The sequence below is a fragment of the Neoarthrinium moseri genome, assembly GCF_022829205.1.
Source record: "Neoarthrinium moseri strain CBS 164.80 chromosome Unknown scaffold15_Wmoseri_CBS_16480, whole genome shotgun sequence".
Classification (NCBI taxonomy): Eukaryota; Fungi; Ascomycota; class Sordariomycetes; order Amphisphaeriales; family Apiosporaceae; genus Neoarthrinium; species Neoarthrinium moseri.
This window is the reverse complement of record NW_026055129.1, coordinates 392265-405802: the sequence shown is the minus strand read 5'-3', so window position 1 is coordinate 405802 and position 13538 is coordinate 392265. Positions and strand designations below refer to the sequence as shown.

Here is a 13538-nt window from a genome sequence, read left to right as displayed (position 1 = left end):
TTTAAAAGGAAACCAGAAGATGATCTGCTCTGAGGCTGGAAAACAATTCATTAATCGTCCATTGATCGGCGCCATGTGTCCTCAGGGGCCCAGTCCTTCTTAAACATCTGGGAAACGAAATGTAGATCTCGTTCCCAGATGAGTGGGTACTTGTGATCAATGATCAGGCCATCCCACCCATACCTTTCGGCATCGGTCTCAGGGACGCCTGGTTCATCAAGTCAGCACGGAGAGCTCCAGGATTGGCTCGAATGATACTTACTTTCCAAGGCTGAGATTTCGGCTAGCTCCCTCATGAGCCTCTCTTGGTCGGGCCTGATATCACTATAAATACGCTCCCTTGTCTTCTTCCCCGGTTCCGCCTTCCGTATCTTTTCCCAGGGGACAGTCAACGGGCTAAGACAGCGGTTGTAGTAGTGCCAACACAAGAGAACAATATTGGCACCTTCCTGTATGTCTTCCATGTCACGCTCCTTGTCATAGCGGCGAACGTATGATCGATGTCTAGCGTGCCAGTACCGGTCCTTCGATATGGCTGATGCCTGGTGGAGAAGGATGAATACAGCCAGGTAAATCGTGAAGAACCATTGGGGGTCGGTACTCGAGATCAGCTTCCAAAGGTCTGTAAGGACACGACCTCTGGCTGGCTGCATGATAAGATTGACGTTGAGGGCATCAAATTGTTGACAGATCATGCGGGGGACGGAAAGTCGGTTGGGAAAAGGATACCCTTGACGTGTTTCGAAGTCCATGTCCAACCTCTCGTCGCCTACCAACCAAGCCGACCGCAACGAGTTTTCTACAGGTCTACGATTAGATCACTTGGATAGGCCTAATGGAAATTGGGTTTCTTACTCGTTGCGAACCATAATGCAAGAAGATCCTGCATGAATCTTTTTGGGTCAACACCAGTCGAATTCGGTCTCATTTTGTTGTTGTTGACATGGATCATATGGTCCCAGCTACAGAACCAAGTTCAGTATCAAGTAGCGCTTGGAGAACGGGGTACGCAGGTCACTCACGCTGCCTTGTATGTTTGCCCAACAAGATCATGCAGTTGTGGGTCCCTGGCATAGTTCTCGATTGCAGCATTTGCATTGGCGGTGATATGATTGAACAGAACTCTTCGAGCATGATCAGTGTTTTCCATGGCGTATGGCGCGATCCGAGTCTCATAGGTCATGCCGTTGTATGACCAAGTTCGGTTGAGAACGTCACCTGGCTCAGGTTTGAATTTCCGTACCCTGAACTCGAATGGCTCGTCTATCAGCCCTAGAGTCAATTTTATTGTGCGCGGCTGATCGCTTGTCCAATTGTGTGGCTCGAGATCTGCGACTTGAGTACCTTCCCAGCCACGTCTCTTCGTAAACTCAAGACCGCCGGACCGGTATAGGACGGTTGATGAGAGTTTCCATCTTTTGCAGACAAGTCTATGGATGGTTTTCTTCGAGCCCAGATCTACCGCCAAGCAAGTCAAACATCTGTCATCATTGGGATCTGGGTTTGCTTTACACTGCCCGGCAATTAGCTTATATTACCAAGTTCGGAAACCACCCACCTTGACCTTCTGGTATTGGCAACGGATGCAGGCGACCTTCTGACGAGTGTTGCTAGCGTGTTCGCGCTGCTCCGGGTTCAGTGGAGCGATTCGCCCTCCCCGGTTGCCTCCCCGGTTGCCTTTCTGGTTGAGGGGCCCTCCGTTTTTCACAGATCGCGGGCCTGTACAGGGCATACTCATCGGGTTGACGCTATCGCGGAGTTCTAGAATGTCATCACGATAAGATGGAACCCAGTTCCAGTGTTCGTCTCCCAAGGATTCTGCATTGGCTGAGGTCGCTTCTGGACTAATAGACTCACTGGATGAATCTTCCGAGCTGGGTTGACTCTCGCCTTCACCTGAGTAATCAAGATTCACATCTGTCCACTCTGCTTCGTCCACATTGCGGTTCATATTAGACATCGCGGTTGATAGTTGTTGAACGGGGACGAAATTGAATGTTCCAGGGAAGGATGTGAAGCCGTCGCCAGTCGACGCAAGGGTATGGTCATGACCGCAATCTGGGAATGCGGTTTGTTGATGTTCAAAGTGTTGTTGGTAAGAGAGTTGGTAAGAAGTGTCGGGCAAGGGAGGCGCATCTAACTGGTAATTCTGGCCGAGATCCTCGATGATGGGGATGTCTTGACCGGCGTAGGAGGGATAGGCAGGTTGCGTGTACATAGTGAAGGCTGGATTAAGGGGAGGTGAGGTCCACTGGAAGTTATGGTGAGCCAGGTCAGATGGACTAGTGTCAAGTTCCGAAGGCAGAGGTGGAGAGGAGGTGGCCGAATACTCGAGCCCCGACCCCATATTTGGAAAAGCCAGACCACCAGGAAAGTTCGGCTGACACAGCACACTGGTTGGTTCACAGCGATTCTGATGCCCAACAATAATCCCGGTCTCATCACGCGGTGCAGCGGCTGCTGGCGAAACGGCGGTGGAAAAGGCCGCAGCAGCAAACGATGTGCTGACTACATTGGGTTTCCAAATTGAGGTCCTTCTAGATACTGCTGGAGAGGTCCGGTGCCTTTGCAATGGTGCTTGGGTGGTATCTCGCCCTTTACTTCGCTTGGCTAGATGACCGTGGTACTCGGGCGCGCGTCTTGCTTGAGACGGAGACGACGCACCATGAGACCTCTTTCTTGACTTCGGGAGCAGGTTCGTCAATACCCCATGCTCGGAGTGGCCACCAGAAAAGGAGGGGGGCGGCGAGGAATGGCAACCTTACCGTAAAATCGACAGCGGGTGGCATATTTTGCACCAAGAAGACGAGGGGATCGTCCATACTAGCACGCCGCCCTTGATTGACCAGGGAACAGCGCGTTGCAGGTCTCTCCACCGAGACCCCGTCGATTGCCAGTACCACAGTAGCCCCGGGAGCGACTGTCAGCGAGTAAGAACGGATCCTTGGTGGAGTGGAAGGAAACCGGTGAAGTGATACGGAGAGCCTAGAGGTATCGACGTGGGTGGTACGGCTACAAAATTGCTACGACGCTGGCGCGGCCAAGTTACAATAGACTTGAGAGGATGGATGTATTCGGATGACTGTTCTAGGAATCCTGGACAGCAGGAAGACGGTCGCGCGTGCTGTAATGCAGGTCTTGAACCACAAGGTTTTGTTTTGCGTTCATGTATGTCGGCCGCCGGTCTTTGAGTTGTAAGATGTTGGTCCTCTGGAGACCAGGCTGTGCGTCTTGCCTACCCCCGGGTTCATGCCGCGGGGGTCGAAGGGGTCCTCGAATGTCGTGCTGGACCCCTGCTCCCTGAGGGGAAACCCTCATTCGATTTCATACTGTACGGCCAGGCGAGCCCAGCCTCGAGCCAGCACGAGCGGGCAGTCAGCCAGCCACCAACTACAAGTACGAAACGTACTGGGGCCAAAGAAAAACATCAAAAAGCAAGCTGCCGATGGTGGTGACAACGCACCTTCAATCTTGACCCGGGCTGGGGTATGGAAAAAGCACAGATGGGAACAGATCTTGCCCCCCACATTCCCTCGCGTCTTGGCCCGTGGGCAACACCAGCTCGTCGGGACAAATTGGTAGCATTCCACGCAGACGGATGAGAAAACCGGACACGGCAAGATGGACCAACCACCACACCACATACTGCGGCCGTCATTCCGCAGTGTCCGGTTTCGGTTTTCCAGATACGTCTGCGTGGCAACCTCCACAAGGGAGGCTGCAGCTGCACGAGCAGGGCAATAATAAGCAGCCGCAGCGTCTGGGATGGGAAATGGGACACTGTCCAGAAAAGCGGGGGCAATATAAAAGTCCTAACATAATCAGATCCACACGCAGCTAACTTAGGTTCCCCATCGGTGGGTCTCGACATCCCGCTTGACAATATTATATCCGACGTCACTCATCCGAGGATTGTATAGGATGCCTTTCCTTCCGCGCCATTCACTCTCGTGGGTGGTCGTGCCAGGGCCTCGTCATCCATTTTGCTGCACCAGCTCGGCTGCATTCTGCAGTGTGGAAGACCGTAGCATCTGCAAACCAGGTATCTCAAATCGCACCAACTACATGTAACGGGTCGACCCGCCAGGGGCCCAGCCATGCATGCCTTGCTACATAAGGCCGCTACACCGGTTAAGCAAAGCATCGTCTAGGCAAAACCGATTTCCCGGAAGCTGGATCCAGCCCAGAAGCGCCAAGTTAGCTCCCGCCATCAGCATGTACCAATCGCGACCCTCTCAAGTCTCGGAGGTTTTCTTTCTAGATAGCCTTCCCTAAGTGGCTCCTGCAGCTTCAGGTACCCCCAAAGCCGCCACGTCAATCTCTTGATCTTCATCGTGGGATCGTCCTGATATGCATGTCGATATGCACGGTGAAATAGCAATCCTCAAACGGATCGAGTGTTTTCCTGTGACAAGATACGGCTGGGAGCCACCTACCCGCATTACTTCATATTCCTGATGCCTCCGGATTGGGACGTCGCTTCGCGAAAGGCCAGCTCGTTGTCAGGCGATTCTGTCGGCCTCGCTGGAAACAAATAAAGCCTGGTATTTTTGATATTGCGCCTGTGTGTTACAGCATATTTACGCGGCTGGGGACGATGGATGCTGTGTATACAATAGGGTTTGGCTCCTTGCATGTTAGGAAGTACGGCGGTAATCTGCTGATTTTATCTTCTCATACGTATAGATTTGCAGTTCACTCGGATGCGTTCTTGGGCTATGTGAAACCCCCATGAGCCCAACGGTTGGCTCTACTCGTGTGACCAGGCTGGGAATCAATCTCCTCCGTGTATTGTCTGCTTGGCTCATGCAAGCATTGTTTCTGCACCACTCCCCAAGGAAACCAGGTTATCTCGGAGCAGGGCTCTTGTGGTATGTAGTATCCATTCTCTGTCCAATGACCTGGACAATGGCTAGTGTCTTCCAGTCGTCACTTGTCCCGCATCTGTCTGGTTATAGCACTATCATGGACAAATATCGCTTGAACGTTGTAATAGACGGTTGGGATTTTCAACCGGTGAGCAGATAAATCTTTTTTAAATAGTCGCTTGCAGCGATCTCTTTCATCAATCTCATCTCCAGATCTTTCTTGTCTGTTCCCGCACTCATCAAAAATGACAGCTCACCTCAAACCCCTTGCTTTACAAAGCCTATGTGGCTACTCTTATAGCACTGATTCTATCAACGCTGCCCTTCCACTCGAGGAAGTTTCTCGAGACAATGAAAGCATTCAGCTACCCCCAGGATTTCCCGACTTTATTCAAGAGATATCCCTTCAGAGCAACACCATCACTCCGCATGTTGTAGAGTTAGGCGAAGATGACATTGACGAGATTGAGACTTCCTTGCATGCTTTCAAAGGTATTGTACAGTCCTAGCATTACGTACCCTTATGGCAAGTCACTAATTATAGCAGGTCTTGAAATGAACGGCGATGATGTCAATCGTGAGAGGTTCCCGCTACCGGGTCTTGAGAAAAGGCTCGACCAATGTGCTCTAGAAACGCACTTTGGACCAGGTCTCTGTGTTATCAAGGGGCTGGATCCGAGGAACTACTCTATTGAAGACAATATGATCATTTTCCTCGGCATCTCAAGCTACCTCGGAGGTATGAGAGGAATACAAGGTATTAACCGGTCGATGGGAACAATGATCAGTAAGTCATGTATCTCCTCACTGGGTCTCGGTCTCTAACTGTGTCTAGCACATGTCACGGATTTCAAGGCCTGGACAGTTCCCAAGGACAGACGACACGGTATACACACGAACCACTATCTGGTAAGTCTCCCTATATCCCTGAAGTTCTTTTATTCACTCGAGTTAATATTAACGTAGCCGTTTCACAATGATATGGTAAGCATCCATTGGCTTCTCTGGCGGTGATTCATACTGGCTGGTTTTGGCTGACTCGTCTAGGGATGCGATATACTTGCCATCCAAGTCCGCGAGTGTGCCCAAACTGGAGGCCGAACGTGTGTGGTTCCATTCAGCGCCGTCTATAACGAGCTGGCTGTGTCGAACCCACAGGTGCTTCAAGTTTTGGCCAGATCAGATTGGCCAGTGAGGACGTAAGCACTACAAGCATGCGCTTCTCAGATCGTTAGACTGATACACCCGTTCTTCAGTAGCCCAAAGCGTTACATCCTATCCCCACTCCTCGAATATCACGAAGGCAATCTCATGGTCTCTATGGACCCAGCGCGCATTGGTCCCCACGCGTCTTCAAAGGGCTTCATTCCCCCGCTGACACTGGAGCAGGAGATGGCCTTGGCAGTGGTGCAGGAGGTGGCCAATAAGCACCAGCTGAGGCTGGACCAACAGGCTGGCGATCTGGTATATCTGAACAATTGGGGCTTGCTGCATGCTAGAGAAGCTTACCAGGATGGGGAGTCGTCGTCACGTCATTTGATCAGACTCTGGCTGCGCAATGAGGCATTAGGGTGGTCGATCCCTGCTTCCATGCAGGATCCGTGGGACTGTTCCTTTGGGCACAAAGCCAAGAAGGTCGTCAACCACGACTACCCTATCATACCAATGCCGAAGTACGTAGAGTCCAAGTACAGCAGCGGCACCGCCGCATTTGTTAGAGAAGACGACGACGAAGATGACGATGCGAACGACACTCAGACTGGGACTAGCGGTCAGGAGGAAAAGAAGTTATGACCAGGTCACAGGGTACAACGTTTCCCTAGATAGTTTGTTCGTCCTTCAATTACGAAACGCAAGTTGAAAAAGCAATGATGACTGAAAACTCTAACTCTGCTCATGTTTGGGCAATCTGCCCCTGTGCGCCACAAAACGTGGCATATCTCACCTGCCTGTCGTTCACCCCAGCTAGCCAAACTGTTGTACTCAGTCGCGTACTGGATATTGTTGGCGTCGACATTGAGTCTCGGCACGGCGTGTGGGTGGGTGGAAATGCTGCCAACAAAAAAGAACTGGAAAGCAGGAAAAAGTACCCCCATGTAATTACTATACATTCATGGGAATGACCCCGAGCCAAGGCACAGTTCCATGGGTGCAGATCAATTGAACGACCCCACACATGGATGTTCCCTGTGTTGGCTTTTTGACAACTAGAGCTCACAGGCCTCAATTGGCTGCTGTTATAGGCTTCGCGTTATCTGGTGCGCTAGCGCACGTCACTATGCCTCCTGCATGCTCTACTAATCCAGGTCTATTAGGACGCCTGACGATTGCCTGCATTGCCTGCAGGTCGTAGAGCGTTTATCAGATGGGGTAAATACGGCATTTCGCCGCCCAGAAGTCGGGCCTGCATCCGTATCAAATCACATAAGAAATCCTTCTCGATGCATGGTGGAAATGGAAAAGCAATGATATGCCTGCCCGCCCGCGGAGACGCAGCTGATGATGTCGGTCGCAGAAGCAACAACCGCCCCTCCTAGTTTCTAGAACTAGATTTGCCGTGCTGCTGATATTTTCTTCGTCCTTCTTGCAGGATCAGCTGGGCATGTTTCCTTTGCCGTAAAAATCCGCCGGCATCCCCTATCGTCAGAATGCGACGTGGGATGTCAACAGAGTTCACCAAATGAGACCATCCCCCGGGAAGCTCCTCTGCGCAGTCAACCAACCTGATGCACCCGCCGGAACCAGCGCCAGACCGGTGACAGGGGGGGACGTATACGGCCACAGCGGTGAACTGATCCAGCCTCGAGGTTTATTCCTCTCTGGGCTTCGTCACCTTTTCGTATTAGTGAGGTACCGACTCTACCACGAGATGCAGCTATCGCCCCCATCCGGTTTTACGTGCCGCAGAACCCGTCTGAGAAGCACGTATCAATAACGTCAATTCCTTCTCAATCATAGAAGCGCCTGATCCGTCGCCTTGTCCGCCTCACCCAAAAAGGGTAAGGACGGTGGTATGCATGCGACAAATGAATAGGGATTAGGACATGGCCGCTTGTACACGGTTCGTCTTTTGGAACTTTGCGTCTGGAAATGAGTGTTCGCTGCACCTTCACGAGAACACACCGGAGGGTTGATTCACGACACATTGTTTCTTCCAGAATTATAATATTCGAGGATATAATTGGGAGGTTCAGCCTCACTCCACCCAAGACTCACAGAGGGATACTTGCAAAGACTAGCGGTCGTATGATAATAGTGGGCACGTCAAGCGCAGCTATATTTTGCACATGTTGGCGTCATTCGACAAGTGCAGCTCCTGATACCCCAGGTCTTGGCTGCTTGATTCCGGAGTGCACCGGTAAGTCAATTATGTCTCATTGTCGCTAACCCAACTTCTCTTATGACACTGGAAGGAGTTCATTTGGTACCGAGAGCTCAATCTGTCTGACCCGGCGGTCCCGCTCTGGCTCTCGTTCGATCGCCTTCGCCCGAGTCGCATACCCTACATGCCGGGATTTTCGTGTCACCTGCGCTCTATGTCAGTATCAACTATACAACCAATACCTATGGTGCAAGAGCTTCAAGTGAACGCGGCTTGGCTTATTTTCGTTCGCATTCATAGGTGGATACAAATGCTAGAATATCCACACCGATGAAGCAGATCGTGATGTCTGCAACACCATTACGTTATCCTCGCCACAACCCCTCATGCCGTGCTATCGATGTTGGGAAGAGCGCGGATGAGAACACTTTCAGATGGTGCTGGCGAAGAATGATAGCTACCTTTGACGGATCAGTGAATGTATCAAACCTGACGAAAGTTCGACGCTAATGTTGTGTTTGTCGCTCTCCTCCTGTTTTCTGAAGTTTCGTATTGCCGTTTGGCCTTCTCTCGTTGTGTGGCTAAATACCTATTTAAAGCTTGAAAAATCTGATGAATATAATGGCTAAAGAATAAAATCGATGCGAGCTGATGTACGCCATGTTCAAATATCCCCGGGGTATACGACGATCAGCAGCGGTGGCGAGAGTTTGTAGGCAATGCATTGAGTTGTCTGTATTACTGGCAATGGCGAGATAAGTAACAAAACAAATGAGATAAGTATTGCTGTGGTCCTGGTTCTCAGGGATATTGTTGTACAAAAGATGGCTCCAGCAAGAGCACAACATTCTGCAATCCAATGCCGACCTCCATATACATGTGCTTGGAAAGATACCCTTATAATTCCACTACTAGACTGAGTATTTACCCGGTAATTTCCGACTTAGTTTGAGTAATAAGATCCGTCCTAACCGGTTTGTATTTCTTCACTCTGAAGTATCGTAAAAGGGGCAAAGATTATTGCGACATGTATCAGAAAATTCAACCCAGCCACACCTTGAAAGTTCAGATATCGCCTAAGTAGGCGCTTGTGAATTCCAAGTAGGGGCAGACAAGGAGGCTGAAAACAACGTGACAGACGAAAAGAAAAACTATCAAGAAGAATTTAGGGGAGAAGTTGCGATCAAATTTCTTTGTGATAGAAATTTAGCAAGGCGTTGACGACATTGCATCACGGATTTAGTGGTAAATTGAGTTTTGAGCAAGGTACATGTACGGCTGACATTTTTAATTTTCACAAATTTGCCTCTGTTGTTAACTATGGCAACAGAAGATCAAAACAGAGCGTGAAATCCCGTTCACATTATATCTGTGCGGTTACCCCAAGTTGAACCCGAGGGCAACCGCGTCAGGAGGTCTCTGGCTGATACATGTGCAGACGATCACTCGCCAGGTGTTTCTTTTGTTTTCCTTCCCTGGTGCCAAGTGCAAATGTACACCTGGTGTGCATGAGGATCACATGTCCTACTGGCAAACTCAGTTAGCAAATACGAACTGAAAGCCACAACCCCAGGCTTGTCATATATGGCACAGGAGACGAAACAAATCAAGTTTAATAGCAGTAATGGTTTCCTCTATAGTGTTATTATTCAGTTACAAAGCTTATAATCCTATACAACAGCCTCCTTACTGCAGTTAAAGTCCAATCAACCCACATTCCCATGATGGAATTCACTCGTGGGAAGGCTTGTTTTACATCCAACCCATGAGTGGGGGAGCAAAGAAATCATGACGAGTACTCGATGCTATGCAACATGTTCAGAACTCAACTCCCTTAACCAATACTAAGCGCCTGATATTGAAAGCAGATTACAACATGACCATGGCGGCACCAACACCGGTGGCAATCAGCATGTAGACACCGACAGCGAAGTCACCGATGGTCATGAAGCGCTCCATGCGGACAACGGAAGCAGGGTTGCCGCTCGAGGTGGCGGATGCGCTGCCGCCAGTAGCAGTGGCAGCGAACTCGGCAGATGCGCTGGCAGCCTCCATCAAGGTGTCACAGGTACTGTCCGTGGAAGGGCTCGAGTTGATCTTGGCAGCACCCTTGAAGTCGCAAGCGGTGGATGCACTGTTCTGGTTCTTGTAATAGGCGTCCAAGACGGCACCGAGCTGTTGGGTGGCATTGCAACCAAGGTAAGGACCGTAGATACCAGAGGGGACGTCGCTCTTGATCGAAGCGCAGGCATCAGCGTCGTTAGCGCAGACATAGTCGAAGATGTCACCGTAGTCCTCAACATCGAGGCTCTTCGAGGGCTGGCAAGTCAGGGACTTGTACATGCACTCGCAAAGATCACGGTTGGGAGTAGGGGGCAGGTTCTCGGCGGCCTTCCACGCGTCATTGACCTCGGGGCAGGACTGCGCAGAGTTGGTAGGCTGGTAGGCGTCCATAGCAGTTGATGAGGGAGCGACGGATTCGATCTTGCTGGAAAGAACCTCGTAGTTCTTCATGGTGGTGACCTCATCGCCATCAAGCTCAACCAGACCGTAGTCATTGGCCTCCTGGAAGTACATGTACACAATACCGCCAGAGAAAACACCGGTCATCTCGTCAGAGTAAAGAGCGGTGGTGTCATCCCAGAGACGGCCATCGGCACCGTCAACAGTGTTGCAACCGTACTCAGCAAAGAATACAGGGACAGAGTAGTTCTTGAAAAAGTCGACCTGGGTGTCGAAGCCAGACTCGGTGAAACTGCTCTTGCCGCACCACGAGTAGATGTTGTAACCAAAGTAATCGATGGACTCGCTGGAGTTACCGCAGTTGAAGTAGTCGGCAAGGTTGTGACGGATGGCGGCGTCGTCGTTGGCAGCGTAACCAACACCCATCCAGCGACCACCCTTGGACGCAATGTGGTTCTTGCTGTCACGGACAGCGGCCTTGACAAATGCCGAAGCCTGGGTGTTAGAGGCGTTGTTAGAAACCTCGTTACCGGCGAAGAAACCCAGGGTGTTGTCGAACTCGCCCAGGTTGTCGATGACACCCTTGTAGCGGTCGAACAAGTCAACGTTCCAGGCGGGGCTGTCTCGGTTGATGGAGAGAGCTGGCTCGCTCAGATCCGAGATGACGTAGATGCCGTGGTCTGAAAGTAGCTTCATGCATGCTGTGTGGTCGGCCTTGGGGTCAATGGCGTAGGTTCGGATGACATTAGTACCCAAGGCAGCAAGGAGCGGGACGTCGCGAGCGCACTTCTTCTCGTCCGAGAGAGGGTCGATGTACTTGTTCGTCTGTTCGCTGGTGGATCCGGCGGCTGAGGTGTCTTGCTGGTAAGCGACACCCTTCATGAAAAATTGCGTGCCGTTCTCGTAGAAGAACTTGGTGCCCTTCATGATGATGGGATCAAGCGCGGCAGCATTGCCGGCAAGAAGCATCAAAGATGCCAATGCCGTCTTAAGGAGACCCATTGTGATTGTTATACTGATCTCCGGGATTCTGGGCTATAGAGGTGTGTTTCGAGGTTGGCCGGTATATAACCAATGTTCGATGGATGGACAATATCTATTGGAATTCTTGGTGTTTTGATGTTTGGAATGACGTGTGTGGACCGAGTCAAGCCGAATTTCCTTCTTTCAATAACAAAATAAGGAGCGTTGAATGAGTTCTGGCAAATGAGTGCACGAATTAACAAAGGGTTTTCCAAATGAGAGTATGAAAGTGGTAAAGAATCCCTCTCCTACAATTGCAATGTAATTACAAGAGGTCAACGAGGAAAAATGACGATGAATGATCAAGGTGAAGAACAAGCCGGTCTCGACTGGCGAGGGCGACTGGGACAAAAGAACTTGTTTCAATGCTTCCCCTGGCCTGCCACCCCAAGTACGTACTCAGGTCCATGCAGGCCTTGGCAGAATAGGGGATGCAAGGGGCCCCATCTCGAGATGCAGAAATTGGGACTAGCGCCCACATTCTTCATGTGACTGGACGCAACTCAACTGCAAATGAATGTCGAAAAGTGGTGACGGCGCCCGCTCGACAGACTTGACGACCCGTTTTGGGCTGAATTCCCTAGCCTCATTGGCTGCCATCCCAACCCTTGGCCTCCACGGTGATCTGCTAGTGCGCCGTTTGGTGTCTGTCGCGCCGGGGCGCAGCCACGGTAGATGCAACACTAACAGTGGTACCTCCGAGATGAAGCTCGGGACCAACCAAGCCGCAGGCGAAATGCCTTGAACAAACATTGGGATGGGATTCTCCACGTTCATCTCGTCTGTTAGATGCGATCCACAGGCCGACAGACACACACACCCAGAATCCAGAAGGCCCCCCTCAAACCAGCTGGAAGCCCTGCCAGACAGCTAGACCATCCACTCTGGAAACGATGTCTATTCAATGGGCGGCTGTGGTCCTTCGGCCAAGACCATAGGCTGCGTAAGCTCTGTGCTCTATCGAAGACGGCTCCAGCTGGGCATTGTGTGTTGTCGCAATCCTGAGGTCGTCGACTGACGACTTGGCCACGAGCCACGGGCGACCACCGGATACCAAGATATTGCTGTCGTATGTACTTGCCGGCTATTCCATTTGGCCGTGCTTGGGGGTTCTTGGAGACCTGCTGGGCAAAACCCTCGAACAGCTCGGCATGGCGGTTCGACCATTGATAGCGATCTTCCAAGGATTGGCTCAATGCCTACTAACTTGGCATGATCAACAGATTCGTGTCGCCCAGAGGGATTTGACGCTCTAATCTCAGCGCTTCATTTCAGAACCTCTCGCAGCTTTCGACCGCATCGAGGCCTGTCTGCATTGGTGTCTCTACTAAAAGTCTTGATCCACCGTTAATTCTCGTGTCTGCTCCCCCACTAAAATGCCACCTCGAAGCCTCCAATCTGCGAGCCAACCCAGCTTGCCAGTCTGCCAGTCTTCCATTCTCCCCGAAGCAGTCCCGCAATCTTCGCCCCAGGGGCAACTGCGCGGCCCCCCCCCCCCCCCAGTTTTCCAACCCGTATCTGCATGCGACGAGAGACGAGCCAGCGCACGAAATCTCCAGATCCCCCAGCCTTGCATTGGCCTCCAGACCAGTTGGTAGATCACGATGTGAACACAGCCTCGCTTGCCTCATTCTTCCAACCCGCGTTACTGATTTCCTCTAACAACGGGCCCCCTTATTTCCCTTGCCCGCTACCTCGAACCGCTGTGTATCAGATTTATGGAGCTGGGGCCGACGATCCTCCGTGTGCACTAGCCGCAACGTCATCGGTATGGGTGGAGATGTTCTTAAAAACCGAAAGCCTTCTAAGCTTACACCTTATCGTCATTTAAACAATAGGTAGTAAGCTTAAAGACAGTTTGT

The 13538-nt window shown here is 51.2% G+C and overlaps 3 protein-coding genes across 3 annotated transcripts; 1 reads left to right on the top strand and 2 right to left on the bottom strand.

Moving 5' to 3' along the window:
* Positions 1-50: 50 nt before the first annotated feature.
* JN550_005148 (uncharacterized protein) lies at positions 51-2347 on the bottom strand (the record flags this gene model as incomplete). Its single annotated transcript, XM_049316743.1, has 5 exons — positions 51-208; positions 263-799; positions 856-962; positions 1023-1513; positions 1559-2347. The coding sequence occupies 5 exons, from the start codon at positions 2345-2347 to the stop codon at positions 51-53; spliced, it is 2082 nt and encodes a 693-aa protein (XP_049172949.1).
* Positions 2348-5113: 2766 nt separating this feature from the next.
* Positions 5114-6662, top strand: JN550_005147 (uncharacterized protein; the record flags this gene model as incomplete). The annotated part of the gene is made up of 6 exons (XM_049316742.1): positions 5114-5360; positions 5416-5655; positions 5704-5777; positions 5835-5852; positions 5916-6067; positions 6125-6662. 6 exons carry the CDS (start codon positions 5114-5116, stop codon positions 6660-6662), a joined length of 1269 nt encoding a protein of 422 aa, XP_049172948.1.
* A 3397-nt stretch (positions 6663-10059) lies between these two features.
* On the bottom strand, positions 10060-11655 carry JN550_005146 (uncharacterized protein; the record flags this gene model as incomplete). Its single annotated transcript, XM_049316741.1, has 1 exon — positions 10060-11655. The coding sequence occupies one exon, from the start codon at positions 11653-11655 to the stop codon at positions 10060-10062; it is 1596 nt and encodes a 531-aa protein (XP_049172947.1).
* Between the last annotated feature and the right edge of the window lie 1883 nt (positions 11656-13538).